This window comes from Chrysemys picta, chromosome 2, assembly GCF_011386835.1.
Source record: "Chrysemys picta bellii isolate R12L10 chromosome 2, ASM1138683v2, whole genome shotgun sequence".
NCBI classification, from domain to species: Eukaryota; Metazoa; Chordata; order Testudines; family Emydidae; genus Chrysemys; species Chrysemys picta.
In genome coordinates, this window is record NC_088792.1 from 9,363,921 (window position 1) to 9,386,198 (window position 22,278).

The 22,278-nt window shown below is 51.6% G+C and overlaps 1 protein-coding gene across 5 annotated transcripts; it reads right to left on the reverse strand.

Annotated features, from left to right (window-relative positions):
* Positions 1 to 1,934: 1,934 nt before the first annotated feature.
* On the reverse strand, positions 1,935 to 20,151 carry C2H1orf35 (chromosome 2 C1orf35 homolog). Of its 5 annotated transcripts, none has more exons than XM_005286287.4 (10): positions 19,959 to 20,151; positions 19,331 to 19,489; positions 16,357 to 16,534; positions 14,859 to 15,009; positions 14,208 to 14,253; positions 13,670 to 13,752; positions 11,526 to 11,598; positions 10,187 to 10,266; positions 9,350 to 9,490; positions 1,935 to 3,250 (listed from the first exon to the last, which is right to left on the reverse strand). In XM_005286287.4, exons 3-10 carry the CDS (start codon positions 16,448 to 16,450, stop codon positions 2,929 to 2,931), a joined length of 990 nt encoding a protein of 329 aa, XP_005286344.2. In that variant the 5' UTR covers positions 16,451 to 16,534; positions 19,331 to 19,489; positions 19,959 to 20,151; the 3' UTR covers positions 1,935 to 2,928. The 5 variants fall into 5 exon arrangements, with proteins under 5 accessions (XP_005286344.2, XP_065438650.1, XP_005286343.2 ...); XM_065582578.1 differs by having other exon boundaries at positions 19,165 to 19,489; positions 19,959 to 20,097; XM_005286286.5 differs by having other exon boundaries at positions 19,663 to 20,015.
* Between the last annotated feature and the right edge of the window lie 2,127 nt (positions 20,152 to 22,278).

The following is a 22,278-nucleotide window of genomic DNA, read 5'->3' on the forward strand; positions in this document are numbered from 1 at the left end:
GATGTTTGACTAAATGATCATTGTGGTCCCATCTGGCCTTAAACTCAAATGGGGAAAAACCACCAGCCCCATTAGGCCCTTCCAGCCTTGCAATCTATGAATTGTGACTAGCTGGCCCTGCCTTGACCAGCTGGGCAAAGAGGCTCCAGCCACGGAATAGCCCTTCTCCCCCTCGGAAGCAGCCCCTTGCATGGCTGCTACCCCACCCTGTGCCTGTTCAGTGGACAAAGAGAGAACTCTGCTTTCCAGGGGCTGTCCACACAGCCTCCTTTCCCCAGCCCTGACTTGACTCAGAGAAACCCTGTGTGGAGTAATGCAAGGACAGGATGCTCCAATGAGCAATAGGTTCCCAGGCAAATTACCGCCCAGTTTCCTAAATGACGCTGAGCGAGGCAAAAGGCAGATGGTTGGCGAGGTCTAAAGATAGAGACAAACACAGCCGGAAAGGCCCCTGCCCTGGTGACCGGGCAGCTGAAGCTCTGGCTTGTTTCAAAGGCCAGGTGTCAGCACAGCTGCCTTCCACATCCCTGCTTCACCTGGGCCTGAGCCAGTTCGCTGCCTCTGCTTAGCGTCCCGCCCCAGCTGCGTTTGATCCTGCAGCTCCCCCTGCAGGAGAGAGCATGGCATGAGCACTTCCACTACTAGCACAAGCTTCGAAGCCAGACCCTAGAGGATATGGACCAGGAGTGTGCGAATTCAGCACTGGGGAAAGACACCAATTGAGCAGATACAGCACTGGTGGCAGCCCAGCTCCCCTTCCCCTCCACCTGGTGCTGCCCGGCCAGCAAACCTCCATCCCCATCCAGCTAGCAACAACAGCTCACTTTCCACGACCCACATGCCCTTTGGCCCCTGGCTGAGACTGCCAAGGAGGGCGAGTTCGGCCCAGTGGAAGGAGAGCTGAGGAGACGTGGACAACGGCCCACTAAGATCCAACAGGCCCCTGAACAGCCATGGGAGGACAACACTCATTCCATTTCCCCTCCTCCCACCAAGCACTCCCAGCCCTTCAGCAGCAGCTGAACAGTAATTAAATTGCAACACACAGAGCACTCGAGTCAGTCCAGCATGAAGCAGCTTTGCTGATTCCTCCCTTCCCAAATTCCCATTGATTTACCCCATTGACCCTCCTCTCCCATCCCATCCCAGCCGTAGTCCTGCCAGCTGAGCCAGGAGCCACTCCCCTCTTCTCAGCCGGCACACACGAGCCCAGCCAGCAAGGGGAAGGAACGGCTAGGACACTGGCTCCCAGTGCTGGAGGAACCAGTACCTCAGGGGGAGCAGCCATCCAGAGGCCAGGAGGTTTTGGAAGCTAGATTTGCACCGGGCAGCTCCCAGGCCAGCGCTGCCACGTCAGTACCATTCACAAGACTGCCCGTCCTTTAGTGGCAAAGCACGCCACAGCGACGGCTCCGCAGCTGGACGTCCCTTATTTGCACCCAGAGCACAGGCAGGTGCCACGCAGGTTCTCCCCACCCCTCTGACGCAGCCAGCAGAGGCGTTCGCTGTCCCTGCCGAGACTGGCTGGTTCCATGACCCAGCCCGTTTCACACCCTGCCCTGGTTTCCTAGCAGGTGATGGTGTCAGCCATATAGTGACCATCTTACACATCCTGGGCAGATGCTCCAGCCCTCATGGAGAATGCCAACCCCGGCCCACTAACAGGCACAAACAAAGTTATCGAGGGCCAGGGACATCGCTCTACACCCAGGAGGTTAGTCTGCAGGCAGGAGGGCCCCTGGGCTCAGCTGTGGACTGCACAGGGCAGAATTGCTGCCGGGCTTCACAGAACTCAGTGGAATTGTGCCAGTATACAACAGCAGAGACTTTAGCCCCACAGAACTACAGAGCAGATATTCTGATCTCTCTTCACATCCAGGGACGGTAGGGTACGGTTAGTATACGTTTGTCCAAATACACGTTTAAGTCTCCAAAACGTCAAGTTCTTTTATTCTTGGGGGGGGGGGGTTTACAAAACTTCCTCTAAGTAAGTTTAAAAAAAATTGGGGAAATTTAAAGGGGAAGTGTCAGGTTAAAAAAAAACCCTTCAGCACGGTAAAAACACACAAGGATAGCAACACCTTTTAGGCTATTAAAGCCGCAACTGTTCATCTCCAGCTGCCTGGTTTTCAGGGACACACTGTTTACTTGCTATGTCACCCTCTGCTTGAAACAGACTAGATTCAATGTCCGTTTTTATTGGTCATGTTCCAGTTGCTTTAACCTTGCTGGTTCTTCTGTGCTAGCACAGCGGGTTGCAGACCTTCACCGCAGGCGATAGTCAAAATCCAAACAAGATCTCTCTTCTATTACAGTCTCTCCCCAAGATTTTCAGTAGAATTCTGATTGAATAGGAGGTTCTGTAGTTGACGCTGGTTTTCTAAAATACCTAACTGGGCACACAAATACCTGATCAACATTCCCAAACAAAGGCCTCCCTTCTGCAAGAGGTTCGCTCCCCGGCATACAGTTATCTCCCTGCCGATACACACGAGGGATCTGTGCACCTGGCTTTGAATCTTTTGTGGGCACAAGACACAGCGGGGCAGGGCAAACTCAGCAGAATCAAAGGAACAGACCAGTGGAGCAGCTGTGGCCAAGCTAAGGGCTAGGCTCCGCTTAAAGGTTTTACCGGGGTACCTGCAATCATACTGGCATAAGAAAGTGCGTTTGCTGGTATAAATGTGTCTACACTAGGGCATCGGTAGCATAGATAAGGGCGTTAAAAAAAAAAAAACCCACATCAACCTCTGGGCGAGATCCTCAGCTGGTGTGAACCGGTGCAGTTCAATGCACTCTCAATCCAGTGACTTCACAGCTGCACTGATTTGTACCAGCGGAGGATCTGGTCCTGTAACTTCCGTTTGGACAGCATCCCTTTAAAACAAGGCCATAGCAGTCCCCGTCTCTCCCGCGCTTCCCTGCAGCTCAGTCATCGGAATCAGTGTCGTGGCGCCGGTTGGCGCGGCGGGCTGGGGGGGACCCTTTGCCGTTTCCCTTGCCCCTGGAGGTCGAGTGCCGGCTGTGGTGGTCCCTGCTGCCGCTCCTGTCATTACTGTGGGCTGGGAGCTGTCGGCGAGGGGGGCTCCCTCCCATGCCCTCACTGCTTGAGGAGTCCATGTCGTGCTGCCGCCCGCCGGGCTGCTTCTGTGCCTCTCGGCCCGGTGATGAATGGCTGTCACGCCAGCCGCCTGCAAGCCGCCGGGAGGATGATGAATGGTCCTTGGGGGGTGGGGCTTCCCTCCTCCTCCTGCAACACAGAAGATGGGTCAGAGTCTGCGGGTGTAAACCCCGCGGCCCCTGAAAGGGGCAGTGAACAGACCCTCGAAGCAGGAATGGAGAGAGACAAGTGATAAGGGACCAGTCCCTGTATGCTGAAAGAACAATGCAGGCAATGCTGAGATACTGCTCCGCACAGGGGAACGTAGCCCAGGGAACAATCCTACCGTCTGCATCTTCGCCTTCCCTCGGGCACAATCCCGCCCCCAGCCTTGGGGCTGAGCTCTGGGGGATCCAATTCTAGGACGACAAAGAACAATGTTCTTCCAAACTAGGGGCCAGGTTCTGCTTTCAATTACACCCAGCTAAACTGCCACGCCCAGTGTCAATGCAGTTAACCCTGGATTTACGCCTCTGACAGACATCAGAGTTTGGCCCTAGAAAAATGCATTCAGGGCGAGTTATTCTCCTGCAAAACCGTTCACGCTCGCTGTGCTGTTAAAACCCAGTTCATTTCAGTCCATGGCCAGGCCTCCAGGCTGTGGTGACAGCAGTGCATTTATAATCAACCATAGGTCACAAGGGCTGCTGGATGCATAGGGGACACCCAGGGAAATCTCCCTGATTTGCACAATGCTTATCAGCATGCCCAATGGTTTGCATATAAAGCTCAGAGCCCCTCAGCCAAGACTTAACAGCTGCTGCTAGGGAGAGGCTGCCTGTTCCCAGGATTTCATTTCTTTTGCCGCAATACACTCCAGGACGTTTACTGCTATCACCGCGTGGGGCTAGCGTACATCATCACCACTACGCTACACCGGCAGATCCAGTGAGGAAGGGTGTGCTGCACTGCCCCTGAATCTCCCCTGTGCTCCCTCACCCAGACATTGGCCAGGGCTCTCCATGGTGCAAGCCAGCAAGGTCGCCCTGGTCACTTGGTTTTGAAAGAGGCAGCGTGGGGGCTCAAGTCAGACCACTGGTTAAGGGACAATCTCCACCTGTCACACACATTAATGGCATGGGTAAGGTGTGTTAAATGACAATCCTCCTCAGAGATCCCACTGAGCCAGTGGGAGGAGAGACAGACTGCTGGAGGTCCCCTTTGGACACGGCCAGTTACTCTGTAGTCTAGAGGGGAAGGAATAAATACAAAAAAAAAAAAAAAAGCCAGCAGGGTTGCCAGGTTTGTTTCTGGGATTCATAGAATCATAGAATATCAGAGTTGGAAGGGACCTCAAGAGGTCATCTAGTCCAACCCCCTGCTCAAAGCAGGACCAATTCCCAGCTAAATCATCCCAGCCAGGGCTTTGTCAAGCCGGGCCTTAAAAACCTCCAAGGAAGGAGACTCCACCACCTCCCTAGGTAACGCATTCCAGTGCTTCACCACCCTCCTAGTGAAATAGTTTTTCCTGATATCCAACCTGGACCTCCCCCACTGCAACTTGAGACCATTGCTCCTTGTTCTGTCATCTGCCACCACTGAGAACAGCCGAGCTCCATTCTCTTTGGAACCCCCCTTCAGGTAGTTGAAGGCTGCTATCAAATCCCCCCTCATTCTTCTCTTCTGGAGACTAAACAATCCCAGTTCCCTCAGCCTCTCCTCATAAGTCATGTGCTCCAGACCCCTAATCATTTTTGTTGCCCTCCGCTGGACTCTTTCCAATTTTTCCACATCCTTCTTGTAGTGTGGGGACCAAAACTGGACACAGTATTCCAGATGAGGCCTCACCAATGTCGAATAAAGGGGAACGATCACGTTCCTCGATCTGCTGGCAATGCCCCTACTTATACAGCCCAAAATGCCGTTAGCCTTCTTGGCAACAAGAGCACACTGTTGACTCATATCCAGCTTCTCGTCCACTGTGACCTCTAGGTCCTTTTCTGCAGAACTGCTACCTAGCCATTCGGTCCCTAGTCTGTAGCAGTGCATGGGATTCTTCCGTCCTAAGTGCAGGACTCTGCACTTGTCCTTGTTGAACCTCATCAGGTTTTTTTCGGCCCAATCCTCTAATTTGTCTAGGTCCCTCTGTATCCGATCCCTACCCTCTAGTGTATCTACCACGCCTCCTAGTTTAGTGTCATCTGCAAACTTGCTGAGAGTGCAGTCCACACCATCCTCCAGATCATTAATAAAGATATTAAACAAAACCGGCCCCAGGACCGACCCTTGGGGCACTCCGCTTGAAACCGGCTGCCAACTAGACATGGAGCCATTGATCACTACCCGTTGAGCCCGACGATCTAGCCAGCTTTCTATCCACCTTACAGTCCATTCATCCAGCCCATACTTCTTTAACTTGGCGGCAAGAATACTGTGGGAGACCGTATCAAAAGCTTTGCTAAAGTCAAGGAATAACACATCCACTGCTTTCCCCTCATCCACAGAGCCAGTTATCTCATCATAGAAGGCAATTAGGTTAGTCAGGCACGACTTCCCCTTCGTGAATCCATGCTGACTGTTCCTGATCACTTTCCTCTCCTCTAAATGTTTCATAATTGATTCCTTGAGGACCTGCTCCATGATTTTTCCAGGATTCCATGAACATGTCCCTTAAATAGAGTGTGGCAGCAATTGGCTCACAGCGCCCTCATGTGATAAGTATTTGCAAATGCATCAAAAAATGTGAATGCACTAAAATGTAACCTTCACACATCAGGTAAGCATGGGCCAAATGAAAACATCCCTTGGGACCCCCAGTTCTGATCTCACACAGCCATTCCCCCTGGGTAATGCCACGATCCTCAACTGAGTTACTCCTGGATTACACTGGCACAAGCGAGAGGAGAATCAGGCCCCTTGTTTATGCTAAGAACTATCTGCACTGACTCCCATATACAGTAACTCCTCGCTTAACGTTGTAGTTCTGTTCCTGAAAAATGCAACTTTAAGCGAAACAATGTTAAGCGAATCCAATTGCCCCTTAAGAATTAATGTAAATGGGGGGTGGGGGGTTAGGTTCCAGGGAAAAAATTTTCACCAGACAAAAGACATTGTGTGTATATGTGTGTGTGTGTGTGTATATTACACACACACACACACACACACAGTATAAGTTTTAAACAAACAATTGAATACTGTACACAGCAATGATGATTGTGAAGCTTGGTTGAGGTGGTGAAGTCAGAGGGTGGGATATTTCCCAGGGAATGCCTTACTGCTAAATGATGAACTAGAACAGCTGAGCCCTCAAGGGTTAACACATTGTTGTTAATGTAGCCTCACATTCTACAAGGCAGCACGAATGGAGGGAGAGGAGACAGCATGGCAGAGAAAGACAGACACACACCGTCTGAGAGAGAGAGATGCGCATTGCCCCTTTAAGTACACTGACCCCACTCTAAGTACATTGCCTTTTTAAGTAGATCAGCAAGGTGAGATAGCAGCTGCTCCTAGCAAGCTCCCTGTCCTGAGCCCTGTCATGTCCCCCAGCTCTATGGAGATGGGGTAAGTGGGGGGGGGGGCAGGAGCAGGGGGGAAGGGGACACCCTGACATTAGCACCCCTCTCCCCCCCGACTCCCGCACAGCAAGCAGGAGGCTCCCGGGAGCAGCTCCAAGGCAGAGGGCAGGAGCAGCACATGGCAGTGGGGGGAGGGACAGCTGAACTGCAGGCAATTGATCGCCTGCTGGGCGGCTGCCGCACAGGGAACTTGGGGGAGCGGGGAGCTGATGGGGGGGGGGGCTGCCTGTCCACCCTGGTTCCAAGCCCCCACCAGCTAGCTGCAAGGGGCTGCTCTTCCTGCAAGCAGTGGACAAAGTAGGCGGCTGCCAAACAAGGTTAGAAGGGAGCATTGCGCAACTTTAAACGAGCACGTTCTCTAATTGATCAGCAACGTACCAATGAAACAACGTTAAGTGAGGAGTTACCATACGATGTATGTGGATTGTGGTAGCGGCTAGGGCAGTGGCTCTCCAACATTTGTACTGGTGACCCCTTTCCCACAGCAAGCCTCTGAGTGCGACCCCCCCGTCTTGTACATTAAAAACACTTTAAAATATTTAACACTATTATAAATGCTTGGAGGTGAAGCGGGTTTTGGGATGGAGGCCGACAGCTCGTGACACCTCTCCCCCCGCCATGTAATAACCTCACGACCCCCAGTTTGAGAACCCCTGGACTAGACAGTCCTAGTCCTGAGCCAAGACCCCATTGTGGGAGGGGCTGTAGTCCCTGCCCCCAAAAGATCTTACAAACTATTCTGTAAGATATTAATATTGAAACATAAAATGTTCTAACTGTGGCTTCTCTCCTGCCATATGGGGTAAAGGTTTCAAACAGTGCGTAGAGAAATATTAAAAAAAAAAAAAAATTTAAGAGCAGGAACTTTTTTTTTTTTTAAAATGAGCTAATAGCTAAATACTAGCTTGACCACCGCCCCAATTACACTGTAAGTTCAGTCAGACCAAAGTCTGTGTCTCTCCCTGATCCGATCATCCTGTAGCCGTGGTTCTCAGTTCAGCACTGGAGATATGCAGGCTGGCTTGCAATAGAGAACTAAAGCAAGAATCCATTCTACCACCACTGATTAAAATCCGAGGGTGTTCTGCCATGGACTCTGGAGTCTGAGATGTGGAACTCCAGGTCGAATGGTCCAAGGAGCAGTGGGCTATAGACTACGTGGAGAGAGAAGTCATTTAGCTCTTAATGGATGGAAGATTTGTACTGGTGCTTGGTTGGGGGCATAACTAATACAGAAGTTAATCAAAAACTGCTGCAGGGGGGGCGGGGGAGAGGATGACGCACTGAGATTGGCAAGAGGCCCAGAAAATACCGACCTGCCGCAACAGAAGAGCGCTCAGCAGGTTACTCCATTGAATGTTTGCATTTCAATCCCCACCGGAGGGGGGGCTGGCTCGGTATGACGGGTCAATCCACCCCACCGATCCCCCCCAATGAGCCTTTTTACTACCCGAGGAGCAAGCAGAGATACTCTCGGGTGGTGCTGCGCAACCACAATTCTCCTCAGCTTGCTGTTGGTGATGGGGTATGGGGGGAGTGTTGTAGGCTTCCCCAGTTGGATCAGACAAGCTACAGACACCACAATCCCCTCGTCCCCTGCTACAATCAACACCTGGAGCAGCTGCTGCACGTGGGCTCAGGGCATTGTACAGGTGCGGCAAAAATCAAGGTGCTGCCTCACCCGATGTTGCTAATGCCAGAGAGTCTTCACACCGGGTGACCTACCCAGGGGAGCAAATCCAACTACCGTGTCGAGCCCCAGCTTTAGGCAGTCGCGGCGAACGCAACACCCCCCCACCCCACGACACACTCTGAACTCCCTTGGCTGGAGAAAGGAGAGAGCACAATGCAGCCGACACACTTGCTGCACAAAGGCTGCGGCAGGGAGAGACTTTACAGGCTGCTTGTTCTCCCCACGCCTTATGCTACGTCTACACTATGCACCTTTAAGTGCCGTTACACGACGAGAACTCTCCCGCCGACAAAAAAAATCCACCCCCAATGGGAAGCAGCAGGAGAGCTCTCCCGCCAACAAAGCGCTGTTCACACCGGTGCTTTTCGTCAGTAAAACTTTTGTTGTTCAGAGAGGTAGGAGGAGGGTGTTTTTTTTTTTTTCACACCCCGAACTACAAAAGTTTTACCAAGGAAAGTGCAGGGTGGACAAAACCTGAGTTTGAGAGCTCCAGGGTCAGGAAGGGGCTCAATACAGGAGTAACTGAGTGAAATTCTCCAGCTACACAGAAGGTCAGAAAGTTGGTCTTGGCGTTAGAGCACTGGAGTCGGATGACGTGGTTTCAATTCCCAGTTCAACTAATATCAACTTCCTCTATGATCTGGAACTCTGTGCCTCAGTTTTGCCATCTGTAAAATGGGGCTATAATACCTAATACACTTCATGGGGCTATAATATCTAACACACTCACAGGTTATACAGGAGGTCAGATGAGACGATTTAATGGTCCCTTCTGGCCTTGGAGTCTATGACTGCCCTTGTGTTTGTACAGTGCCTAGCACAATGGGGTCCTGATCCCTGACTGGGGTCTTTAGTTGGGGTTGGTCCTGCTTTGAGCAGGGGATTGGACTAGATGACCTCCCGAAGTCTCTTCCAACCTTAATCTTCTATGATTTTAGACATTGCCATGAGAGAGAATGATAGCAGGAGCTCTGGTACCTTTCCCCATGATCTGGAGAGGGGGAGGAGGAGGTGGTGGCTGCTTCTTTCTTGTGATGTTTCTCCTTTTCCTTCTCTTTCTTGTGTTTTCTCTTCTTTTTCTTCTTCTTCTCCTTTTTGGATTTCTTGCTGCTCTCGGGCCTGCACGGTTAAAGAAACGGGGAGACATGCAAACGGCACCGGCGCTTCTTTTAAAGCACAGCTGCATTTGCTGTCCAGAGGCAAGTTGCCAGGTCTCAGCCCAGTGCCTGCCCAAAATGACCAACTGCTGTGGATCACTCAATGAATGTTTTGCAAGAACGGATTAAGCCTTGAGTTGCTCACAAGCTGCTGCAACTATCTAATAATCTGTGTGATTGGTTGCTTCACTCACATGGTATTGTTTCTTCCACGCAATCGGTTAGCTCAGTGATTCTCAACCCGCAGGCTGCTTGCTGCCCAATCAGCACACAGTTGCGACACATGTGATAGCCTCAGGGGCATATAGGTAGTATATACATTGTGCGGATGTGGCCCAAACAACACAGAGAGCTGCATGTGTGGCCCACAATGGTAAATACGTTGAGAACCACTGGGTTAGCCTAATCTTTATAAAACCACTTCTGCGCGGAAGGAAGTTAGTTTGGGATTAAATGAATCCCAGCTGCTAGCTCCAAGTTTGCAGATGTCCACACGCGAAAGGCTTTGCCGGCAGGGAGCTCTGTGAAATCAAAGCGGGTGCAGACGCAGCCAGAGGGGAATCTGATTTATAGAGACACCCGGCTGTTGGTGAACAGCGTCTCACGGTAGCCCACCGCAGCTCCAGCTGTGCGTAAAGTACAAGTGGGTTGTTCTTACCATGCCTCTTCTGCCTTCTCTTCCTTGCCCAGTTTTCTCTTCGCACCTGAGGCCTCCGGGCTGCTTGCCACTCTCTGATGCTAGGTTTCCAAAAGACAAAATGATGTACGAGACCGTCAGGCTGAGGGTGCCCATGGTTAACATCACAGAGCAGGTCCCGCTGTTCAGCGCTATTACTGAGCAATACCAAGATTAAACAAGGTGGCAACATAGCTGGGGAGGGGGGGCCCAGGGCTGGCAGCGTGGAGCTCCTTCCTTCTCACTCTGCCGATTCCCTGCTATGTGGCGCCATCCATTGGATGTAAAGATTATACCCCGCAAGTTAGGTAACAGCCGCGACAATGCTGGGGCGACAGCTAGTGCTGACTGGCAGTGCCTCCCTGCAGGAGGGCAAAGTGGTGCTATCTTAGACCCTTGCTCTAGAAATCCTTTTTCTGGGCCCCACCATGACCGTCTCTCACCCTCAAGCTCCTCCCAGCCATGACCTCAGGCTCGCCTTGCATTTCCACTCCCCACATCTACCCATGGGGCGGTCAGGGTTACCACACTAACTTGGCCGCTAGAGCAATCTCCCAATTCCCAATGCTCACAATAAGGGATTTAATATTTTAGTATGTGCCATAGAGCTGAGCTGACCCCAAGTTAAACTCTCCTGAAGGTTGGGGGATGTGTTTGTATCAAGGGATTTGCCCAGTTACAAAGATAGGCACTGGCTGCAAACTTTAGAGTTAGGCTGAAATGCTTCCAGAGTTCAAGGAGGTGGGGGGCCCAGAGAGCCAATTCAGGCTTATTTCTGTTATCCAGGTAATAAAACTATTACCCTCCTGCACAAAATCCTGCTCCCATGACATCAGTGACAAAATTCCCAGATCCATTTGAACAGATGGAGAAAGGATGGTGTCTAGTAAAAACTCTGGCCAGGGGCTGAGAGTTGAGTTCAATTCCTGCTCTGCCACAGACTTCCTGTGAGAGCTTGGGCAACTCACTTAGTCTCTGTTCCTCAGTTCCCCCATCTGTAAAATAGGGCCAATACTTCTGTACCTCACATGGGTGCTGTCAGGATAAAATCCACTAGTGATCATGAGGTACTCAGATATTAGTGAGGAGGGCCACGCCAGCACCTACACAGACATGCGAGTAAGATCAGCCCCTTTAAAAACAAACACACACCCCAATGCAGCCCTCAATGTGGAATGCGAAACTAACCCCAGAAAGTTACACTCTGGAGTTTCGCTTGGACGGTAAAAGTTAGTGTAGACGCAGCAGGGATCAAGCCTCTCCTATGCTCTGCAAAGCACCTAGCACGCAGAACGACTAGCACAGGGATGGAAAGACTTACAGTAAAAACAGAAAGCCCCAGTTTGGCAGCCTCTTTGTCTTCTTTGGAGAGCATCATTCTGCCAGCACCGCCACTGGGGGGAAAATAAAATGTAAAGATACACACACACACGCATACAGCATGATTTTCTCTAGTCACCGTGAGGGCTGAGACGATGACGCTTTTGGAGCAATGTCTACTGGTTATAGCAGGGGACTGGCAGTCACGAATTCCTGAGATCTGTTCCTGCTCTGCTACTGAGTGGCTGCATAATCTTGGGAGAGTCATTTAACTTCTGTGCTGCCTCAGTTTCCTCTTGGGGCATGAAGATTCATCTGTGTTTTGAACGACCTTTGAAAACTCTCCGATGAACACGCTAGACCGGGGCACAGTATTACTGTTATTCCACAATGGCCCTGGACAGGAATCATCGATCTGATCAGGTTCCCTCCGCTTCTTTTCAAAATCCCCTTGCATAAAGCACTGCCTGCTCGTACACATCCTGTGCTTCCTGGACCCAGAACCTAGGTTTCTGTTCCAATCCTTCCTATTAATCCACGTTCAACCTCTACAGAGGAGACCACCACTCACCCGAAAGGTGGACACGTTTCTGCAGGGACTGGACAGATTCCAGCCTGAACAGGGGTTTCAACTTCAGCATATTATATAACAAGCTAGTAAAAATACTCCTCCCATTCGCTCAAGGGGCCAACCCCACTGCCCCACGAGGAAGCTGCTCCAGGGTTGACTTTGGCTAATACGTTATGGTTAGATGGCTTCCTATTTGGAAGATTAATCCCAGTGGCCCATGGTCTGCTCTTGTAGTTGTGTAATGTGGTCCTCTGTACAATGGGAGGTAGTGTGGTCTGGTGGAACCACCACAGGGCCGGAGGGGTCTGAAAACACCCTGTTCTAACCCCAGCTCGCCACTGACTTCCTTTCCCTGGTGGGAGAGAGGAGAACAAGGAAGCAGCATGGAGAGACATGGGGGAAGACTGCCAAGGATGTGGAGGGATGAGCACTGCAGAACGTAAGAACGGCCATACTGGGTCAGACCAATGGTCCATCTAGCCCAGCATCCTGTCTTCTAACAGGGGCTGGTGTCAGATGCTGCAGAGGGAGTTAACAGAACAGGGTAATTATTGAGTGATCCATCCCGTTGTCCACTCCCAGCTTCCAGCAGTCAGAGTTTAGGGGCACCCAGAGCATGGGGTTTTGTCCCTGACCGTCTTGGCTAATAGCCATTGATGGACCTATCTTCCATGAACTTACTTAATTTTGTTGAACCCATTTGTACTTTTGGCCTTCACAACATCCTCTGGCAAGGAGTGCCACAGGTTGAAGTTGCATTGTGTGAAGTAGTACTGCCTTATGTTTGTTTTGTTTTAAACCTGCTACATATTAATTTCATTGGACGATCCCTGGTTCTTGTGTGACGTGATAGGGTAAATAACACTTCCTTATTCATTTTCTCCACACCAGTCATGATTTCATAGACCTCTATCATATCTTTTCCAAACTGAACAGTCCTAGTCTTTAAATCTCTCCTCCTATAGAAGCTGTCCCATACCCCTAACCATTTTTGTTGCCCTTCTCTGTACTATTTTCAATTCTAATATTATATCTCGGAGATGGGGCGACCAGAACGGCACACAGTATTCAAGGTGTGGGCGTACCAGGGATTTCTATAGTGGCATAATGATATTTTCTGTCTTATCAACCCCTTTCCTAATGGTTCCTAACAGTTAGCTTTTTGGACTACAGCTGTGCATTGGGCAGATGCAGAGAACTATCCACAAAAGCTCCAAGATCTCTTTCTTGAGTGGTAACAGCTAATTTAGACCCCATCATGTTTATGTATAGTTGGAATTATATTTTCCTCATGTGCATTAACTTTGCACTTATAAACATTGAATTTCATCTGCCATTTTGTTGCCCAGTCACCCGGTTCTGGGAGAGCCCTTTAACTCTTCGCAGTCTGATTTGGACTTAACCATCTTGAGTAATTTTGTATCATCTGAAAATTTTGCCACCTCGCTGTTTATCCCTTTTTCCCCGTCGTTTGTGGTTTTGGGGTCACCAGATCTCCTGCTTTAGCCACCAGAGGTTCTAAAGAGCAGGGAAAAGCACTGGAGTTCTTATGCTAGTGGAAAATAGCCCCATACCTGGAACTCCCCAGCCCCAAGACTCGGTCTGTATCCTTCTCATCACGCTCTGCTCCATCACGCTTACAGACCTCAGCGAGATCCTAGGAAGGAACAGGTTAGAAGGAGCAGTAAGTCCATGGAGCTGACCAGTTAACCGCATCCGTGCATTAGAAGAACTGGAGGCACTGAATTCTTCAACACTGTATTTTCCATAGTCAGGAGCACCCCTTCCATAGTCAGGGGACACACAGGGAAGCACGATGGTAATCAGAGCGATGTGATTTTTCTTTTTTTTTTTTTTTTTAATTAAGAACTGATACTTCATGACCCAGCAGAGCTGGGAACATTTTGGAAGCAGCAGTAGAAATTCTTTATGGACCAAGTGAATCCAGGCTCCGAAATAAGAAAGCGTTAAATGTTAATAGGCTCACGAGGCAAACCCAGATAACCTGGCAGGGAGCGTGCCTGTGGCCCTGTTAAGCATCGCTTCCCGCTCCCTCCCCTGAATCTCTCGCACAAAGGCCCCACATATCTCACACTCGGACGCCTAACTTACCTCTTTGCTCAGGCCCGTGGGCTGTTTCTTCACATTCTTGTAGCCCCTGGAAAAAGTAAAATCCAGACAAGTGACAAAAGCAAGCGATGGCTGAATCACCCGTTCGGGGAGAGGGGCTGGGAGAAAGGGAGCGAGACGCCAAGACTGCTTCTCCATCGGTTGAATTGTTTGAAGATCACCGAGTCACTAGACGCAGAGTTGCTATTACCACAAGACTGCAGGGAAGCTCAGGCTCAATTGGGATGTTTACCCAGTCTAACCTGTTTGGAGCTCACAAATGCATTTGTATGTGGTTCTCAGACACCACGGTGATGGGCACCCTAGAAATATCAGACAGAGCAGGTTGCCTACAATCCCACAACACTGGCTGAATTATTTGCACTAGGACAGTCCCCAGAGGCCCTAACCAAGATCACGGCCCCGTCGCGCCAGGTGCTGTACAAACACACACAGTAAGAGATCAAAGAATTTACTAGCTAGGTAGCCACAACAGAGAAATGGTGGGAGAGGAAGCAGAGCTGACTTGCCCAGTTGTGACTAGAGATTTCAGGTCAGATGAACCAAACTCCAAGGTGCTTTTTAAACTGTGGTTCTCAATATGTCATAGGCCTTGGAGAGGTCACCTGTTAGACCCATTCGCCACGGACTTACAGAGCCGTCATCATGGCCTCCTGCTCGGCCAGCCGGACTGCAGCCAGCTCGGCTTCTCGGGAGATCTGCACGTCGCCTTGCTTCCCCTTTGCGTACCAGGTGAGGTCTTTGCCCTTCTGCCACCTGCCCACCGGAGCCATCAGGGAGTTGCCTGCCAGTTAGAACAAGAGAAGCCTTCAAGAGACCTAAAGCGTTAGGCCAGTATGAAACGTCACTTCTAAAACAATATAACCAGCCTAACGATAGATCACGCAGGGCACAGCGTTGGGTGTCAGGACACCCAGGTCTTCCACTAACCTGCGGTGTGACTGCGGACAAGGCACTTCACTGTCCGTGCCTCAGTGTCCCCATCTGTAAAATGGGACTACTGATCCTGAACTCCTTTGTAAAGTGCTTTGAGGTGAAGAGTGCTATATAATAGCTAAGCATTATTCTTGACAAGGTCCAGGATGTGATTCAAAGGCTCTTGTATAGGTCTAGGGGCCGATCATTTATTCTGAGGGGAAAAGACAGCATTTGGGCCAATTTGTCCCAGCCATTCAGCTTCCACTAACAGCGAACAATAACATCTTACATTTCTATAGCACTTTTCATCCTCGGGGATCCAAAAGGGCTTTGTAACTCTATATGCATCGCTGCACTGAAAAGCGGCCATCTCTGGGGTGGAGGGTGGCAGCCAAACAGCACACAGCACTATGCACAACTAGGGGAGGGAGGCTGGCCAGACCCCAGGGCAAACCACAAAGCCTATAAGAGTGCCATTTAATGAACGTACTGGGCAAATAGGACCTCAGGTTTTTATATCACTACAACTCCCAAAGTGCTTTAGCAGCAATGCTGACTGTATGAATAGGGTTCACTTTGCCCAGCAGTGAAATTCAGTCAACTCTTGGTTGCTTGCTAAGGGAGGTGGTAAATTCTCCATCAAGCAGTCTCTTTAAATGGAGACTGGCCATCTTTTTAGAAACAAGCTGCTTTAATTCCACCCCAAATAATTGGGTTTCCCATCGGAATCACTTGGTGAGGTTACGTAGGAGGCCAGATTAGATGGTCAGAATGGTCCCTTCTGGCCTTAAAAAAAAAAAAAATCTATGAAACACAGTAGTGTTTAAGATCAACACCATGACACAGCTTTTAGGACACGAAGCAAAGAGCAACACCATCTCCATGTGAATAATATTAACACCAATATTCCCGTGTGCCAGTTCCTAGTTACCACATGGACAGGACATAAAATAACTGTCACAGCTGGTCCCCCTGCGTCGGCAGTCTCAGCAGAAAGACCAAATCCTCCTGTTAGCTCCAGAAGTGGTGCTCTCAGGTCAGGATTGGTGCTCACAGGGGGATGGCAGCAGGGAAGGGGAAGGCATGGTGCCCATGCCGTATGCATCCTGTAGGCATAAAAAGGACATCAGCCTCCAGCGTTGCCTGTCAGACGCCTTTCGCAAGAGCTGAATTCACACAAGACACTTCATACAATGACAAGATCAACTCTTACCCAGGTAATTTTCCCTCTGTTTATCCGTCTTCACATCCTCCCAGTTGAACTGGTCCTGCCCACCTCTCACGCCTCCCCTGGATGAGCCGAACATGGTGCGGGAAGAAACAGCCGGCGGCGCTCGAAGTGAAATCAATCACCACGAGGTGCTCAGATCTCTGCCCCAAATTGTCCAGATCTAGAAAACAGAGCAGGACAATCCCAAGGGTTACAGACCACATCTTACAGCCAACCAGCTTCCGCCAGACCCACATCATGCCAGAGGGGGAAGATCTGCAAACCATGACCGGACTGTGGCAAAGGACTGATTTTCCTAGGAGGGACACTGACTGCTAGAATCTGCACTAATCCCTGCAGCTGGCACAGGATGCTGTGAATGGCAGCTTCCCGTGTTAGTCTGCCCCCATAATACCTCTGTGGGGATTCACCCCACAGAGTGAGCCAGTGGCATTTCAGTTGTAGGTGCCTACTCTTGTCTGGCTGGGGTTCTACAGGGGATAAAACGAGAATGCACCCTTTGGGCACCCCCTTTTTGGCCCCAGGAGGCAGTGGCTAAGGCTGTTTTCTGCCGGTATGACCTTCCCACTGGTGAGCCTTCCTCCGCCCCTGGGTTTACACTAGCAGAGAGTGGTGGAAAGCTGAGCTGAATCCATCCCATTGTCCACACAGTGTGCTAGGTGGCACCATCCTAGCCCTACAGAAGAGCAAGAATAGGTGGCCTGAGGCAGATTCCTTCAGGCATCCATTCCCTTTGCAGGCTCTCCCAAGGCACATGGGGCAAAAGCGGACAAAGGTCACACCTAGGAGAACACAGGAGTTGCATGCCAGGGCAGACCCTCAGTTCTTTAGGGGCAGCATCCTGACACAGGCAGTGCAGTGATTCAGAGGAAGGCAAAACACGCCCATAGTGCCCCTGGCAGCATAGGCGTGCGCACGGGGTGTGCCGGGTGTGCCCAGGCACACCCTAATGCAGGGGTGGGCAAATGGCTCCACTCTCCAGGTGCAGCAAGCCGCCGGCCTCTCCCCCGCCTTCCCGGGCCGGCCCCCACGGGTCTACCCCCCTTCCCCGCCTGCCACACCCCCACGGGTCTCCCCCCTCCCCGGAGCGTCCCTGCCTGAAAGAAAACAGCACGGGCCTCTCCCATGCCTGCTTGTGCTGCTGCTGTAGCACATTCCTGCTCAACTGCTGTCCCAGGGTCCTAGTGCCCCCCATCCCCAAATGGCAGGGCAGGCTGCCCTTACCCTGCTCTTCCGCCCTAGCCCTGAGCCTCTCCAACCCCGCAAACCCCTCAACCCCAACCCTCATCCCCCACACCCTAATCCTCTGCCCCAGCCCTGAGCCCCCTCCTGCATTGTGAACCCCTCATCCTCAGCCCCACAGCCCTCACCCCTGCACCCCATCTTATTCCCAAATTCCCTCCCAGAGCGTGCACCCCCTCCCCCTTCACCCCCTCCTGCCCCCAAACTCCCTCCCAGAGCCTGCACCCCTCACCCCGTCCTGCACACCCACCCCGTGCCCCAGCCCAGAGCCTGCACCCAGCACCCAAACTCCAACCCAGAGCCTGCACCCCAGACCCCCTCCCCCACCCAAACTCCATCCCAGAGCCTTGGGCAGGTGGGGGGGGGAGCACAGAGTTAAATAAATAAATTAATTAATTAATGGAGATATCCCATCTCCTAGAACTGGAAGGGACCTTGAAAGGTCATCGAGTCCAGCCCCCTGCCTTCACTAGCAGGACCAAGTACTGATTTTGCCCCAAATCCCTAAGTGGCCCCCTCAAGGATTGAACTCACAACCCTGGATTTAGCAGGCCAATGCTCAAACCACTGAGCTATCCCTCCCACCAGTTGGGGGAGGGGCAGGTTCTGGGCACCACCAAAATTTCTAGAAACCTGCCGCCCATGCGTAGGACAGCATGTCTGGCTCTGCGCAGAGCAAAACATGCTGCTAGGAGCCTCATGGTAAGGTGTCTGGGGTCGGGGGGTTGGATAAGGGGTGGGGGCAGTCAGGGGACAGGGAGCGGGGGGTTGGATGGGGCATGGGAGTCCCAGGGTCTGTCAGGGGGCGGGGGATGGATAGGGGTCAGGGCAGTCAGGAGACAGGGAGCAAGGAGGGTTCTGGGGGGGGCAGTTAGGGTGGGGGGGTCTCTGGAGGGGGTGGTCAGGGGACAAGGAGCTGGGGGGGATTGGATGAGTTGGGAGTTCTGGGGGGGCCTCTCAGGAGGCAGGGGTGTGGAGAGGGGTTGGGGCAGGCAGGGAGCAGGGGAGGTTGTATGGGTCGGGAGTTCTTGGGGTTGTCAGGGGGTGGGGAGTGGCTGGATAGGTGTGGGAGTCCCAGGGGCCTGTCTGGGGGTAGGGGTGTGGATAAGGGTCAGGGCAGTCAGGGGACAGGTAGGGTCCTAGGGGGGCAGTCAGGGGAAAAGGAGCAGGGAGGCTTGGATAGGGGATGGAGTCCTGGGGGGCAGTTAGGGGCAGGGGTCCCAGGAGATGGTAGTCAGGAGACAAGGAGCAGGGGGGGTTGAGGGTTCTGAGGGGGGCAGTCAGGGGGCGGGAAGTAGGAGGGAGTGGGTGGGGGCAGGGCTCCCTGGGTATACACCCTAATGAAATGTGCTGCGCATGCCTATGCCTGGCAGATTTTTCACAGTTGTATAGGAGGAAGAGGAGGAGAAGCTTTTCCTGACCCCCATGGAATCCGATGTGCCCTGAAGCATGACCTTTGATCTACCCCATCTCTTAGCATGTATAACTATTGGTATTTTTATACTGTGCCCCCCCCCCCCTCACACACAGACACACACACACACACACCTTTGCAGACTCGTGCAAACACGAGTTCCTCCCAGCAGAGACCTCACAGGAGATAGAAGCAACACAACCTGTTTTCCCCACCGTAACAAGGAACAAAACCGGGTGTTTCTTTGCATCTCTGCTTTAGGCCCCAACCCGGCCAGCTCACACTCTCAGCCACACTGACCTGCAGGATGAGGGGGTGGGGGTGGTCTTAGGGCTGTTTATTTTTGCGGAGCATGTTGTCAGCACAGCAATCAACCCTAACAGCGACCGACAGATGTTATCACTGCGCCTGGAAGTTGCCCGGCCTCTCTCTATAGCCGGCTACAGCGTGCAAACATTCCTGCAGAGACAGCAAACCGAATTCATTCTCTCCGGCCTTCCTAAAGGCGCCCTACGATTAGTGCCTTCCCTCTGCAGGTAGCAGAGTTCCTTTTACCAGGAATTTCAACCCAAACGCGCCTGGCTTTAAGGCCGGATGCCAACCCCCCACCCGCCAAGCCAGTGCCGAATTACCAGGAGATGTTGCGTGCAGCATTCAAAGGCTCAATGCCCACTTCATGCTCCGACGGCCCTGCTGGGCCCCCTCGCTCCAGTTTAGCTGCAGGCTCCAGGGCCTCTATCCCTGCAGCTGGGCCCTGCCTTGCAATACCCTAAGGTAGTGCAAGCAAAGGAAACCCCCAGGTGCCTTCCCCTCGGGCCGGGGCTGAGCAGCTTCCAGGCCGCGGCAAGGCTAGCCCCGCGCGAGACCCTCCCCCGCCAGGTGCCAGCCCCCGGGGCAGCAATTTGCAAGAAGCGGGACTAGAACCTACCCCCAGCTCCTTCCTCCTGCAGCAGCAGCCCCATGCCTAGGGAGCTACCACTGCGATGGGCAGCCGGGGGGGGAGGGAGGAGAGCACAAGCTGTACCAAGTGGCTGCACGGGCGGGGGTGCACATGCAGCCACTTGGTGCCTTCGGGTTTAGAAGGGAGGCAATCGCGCTGCTTTGGTTGACGTCACAGGCACAGAGGCCGCGCGAGCCTGCAAAGGCTGTGCGCACGCGCGCAAGTGACTTCATGCCCCTGGAGTTCCAGGGGTTGCTCCCATGAGCAAAGGGATGTGTGTGTGGAGCTGAGTCTACATTAACACCCCCAGGGGAGTTTTAACCCCCCTGCATTTGCCACGTGTGGACACAAAGCAGTAACAGCCAGGTCTCTTCTGAGTCCCACATGATGTTTGTAAAGCACTGAGAAAATGCAAAACACACGTATTAATTAATTTGTTATGGAAGCCCCTCATAAAATAAGCCAGATAGATAGGAAAGGCCCTATAAAATTTGAATATATAAGACCCTATACAAATAAACCAGATGCATATAAAAGGCCCTATGAAACATATGTTAATATATAAGACCCTATAAAATAAACTGGATGCATACCAAGGGCCCTATGAAATATATAATATATGAATATAAGACCCTATAAAATAAGCTAGATGTATATGCATGGCCCTATGTAATATATGATATGAGACCCTATAAAATAAACAAGGTGCATATGAATGGCCCTATGAAATATATAATATATAGGACCCTATAAAATAAATCAGAAAGATACATACAAAAATTAATTCAGTTCTGAACATTTTAGATTTGGAATTTTTTTTTATGATTTTTTTTTTTTTTTTTTTTTAAGAAAATGTGTCAGAGTATGATGAGAACAACTCTGGGTTCCAAAAGGGGGAGAACCCCTCGCCTGTTCTAAATCCCCAAAAGTCCAGGCCCGTCAAAATAATTGAGCTTATATTGACAAAGTGAGGAAGCTTTCGGTTGGTCAGAAGGCCTTTCCCAAAATGGAGACGTGTTATTCGTTTGAACTATCCAGTCCTTCTCAAGCACACTTAGTTGAGATGACTTGTTTCTATAAGACCGGGGAGTGAGGCTATGACCACATGGCACTTTTGTTGGCAGAGGTGCCAACTTGGGGGCTGGAGCACCCAAGGAAAAAAACTAGTGGAAGCTCAGCACCCATCAGCAGCCCCCGCACCCATCAGCTCCTCCCTCTCCCCCCAGAGTCTCGTGCCCACTAGTGGGCCCCACCCATCAGACCTTCCCCCTCCCTCTCAGCACCTCCCACCCACTGCAATCAGCCGTTCAGCAGCGTTCAGCAGGTGCTAGGGGGAGGAGTGAGGGCGGGGTGTGCACAGGGGAGTGGGTGGAATGGGGCGGGGCAGGGGCAGGAAGAGGCTGGGGAGGAACAGGGGTGGGAAGTGGTGGCGTGGGGGATTGGAGTGGGGATGGGGCCTGGGGTGAAGTGGGGGGTCGATCACCCCCCGGCAACTCATAAAGACTCTTCTATTCCTGGTTCAGTGTGGCCAGGAGCATTTCCCTTAAGCTGGGATTTTCAAAGGAGCCTAAGGGAATTAGGTGCTTAATCCCTACTGAGTCACAGCCTTAAATGCCCTATACCTCACTTTTCGTAACAGCTAAAATAAGGACAATAATATGGGCAGGGAGGGTTATAAGACGTCATTCCTTAGTGTTTGTAAAACATTTTGAGATCCTCAGAGGAGAAGGGCTATGGCTGTGCTTGTTATTGGTTGCTAATAATAAAAACACTGTTATAGAACACTTGTCATCCATAGATCTCAAAGCCCTTTACAAAGGAGGTTAGTGTCATGTTCTAGGCCAGTGCACTATCCATTTGACCACACTGCCTCCCTACAGCCATTGGGCTGTGAAGGTACATTACTGAATGCTTGTTGGAACATCAGGGTCTTTACTAATTCCACACTTCTCATCTCAGGGTACGTCTACACTACCTGCCGGATTGGCAGGTAGCAATCAATTTATCGGGGATTGATTTATCGCGTGTAGTGTAGATGCGATAAATCGACCCCCAATCGCTCTCCCGTCGACTGCTGAACTCCAGCTTGGCGAGAAGCGGAAGCAAAGTCGATGGGGGAGCGGTGGTCGTCGATCCCGCGCCGCAAGGACGCCAAGTAAGTGATTTTAATTCGATCTAAGATACGTCGACTTTAGCTACGCTATTCTCGTAACTGAAGTTGCGTATCTTAGATCGATCCCCCTCTCCCCCCAGTGTAGACCAGGCCCAGGCCTCATCCCCGGGAGTCTGATGTAGCTCCCTGATCAAA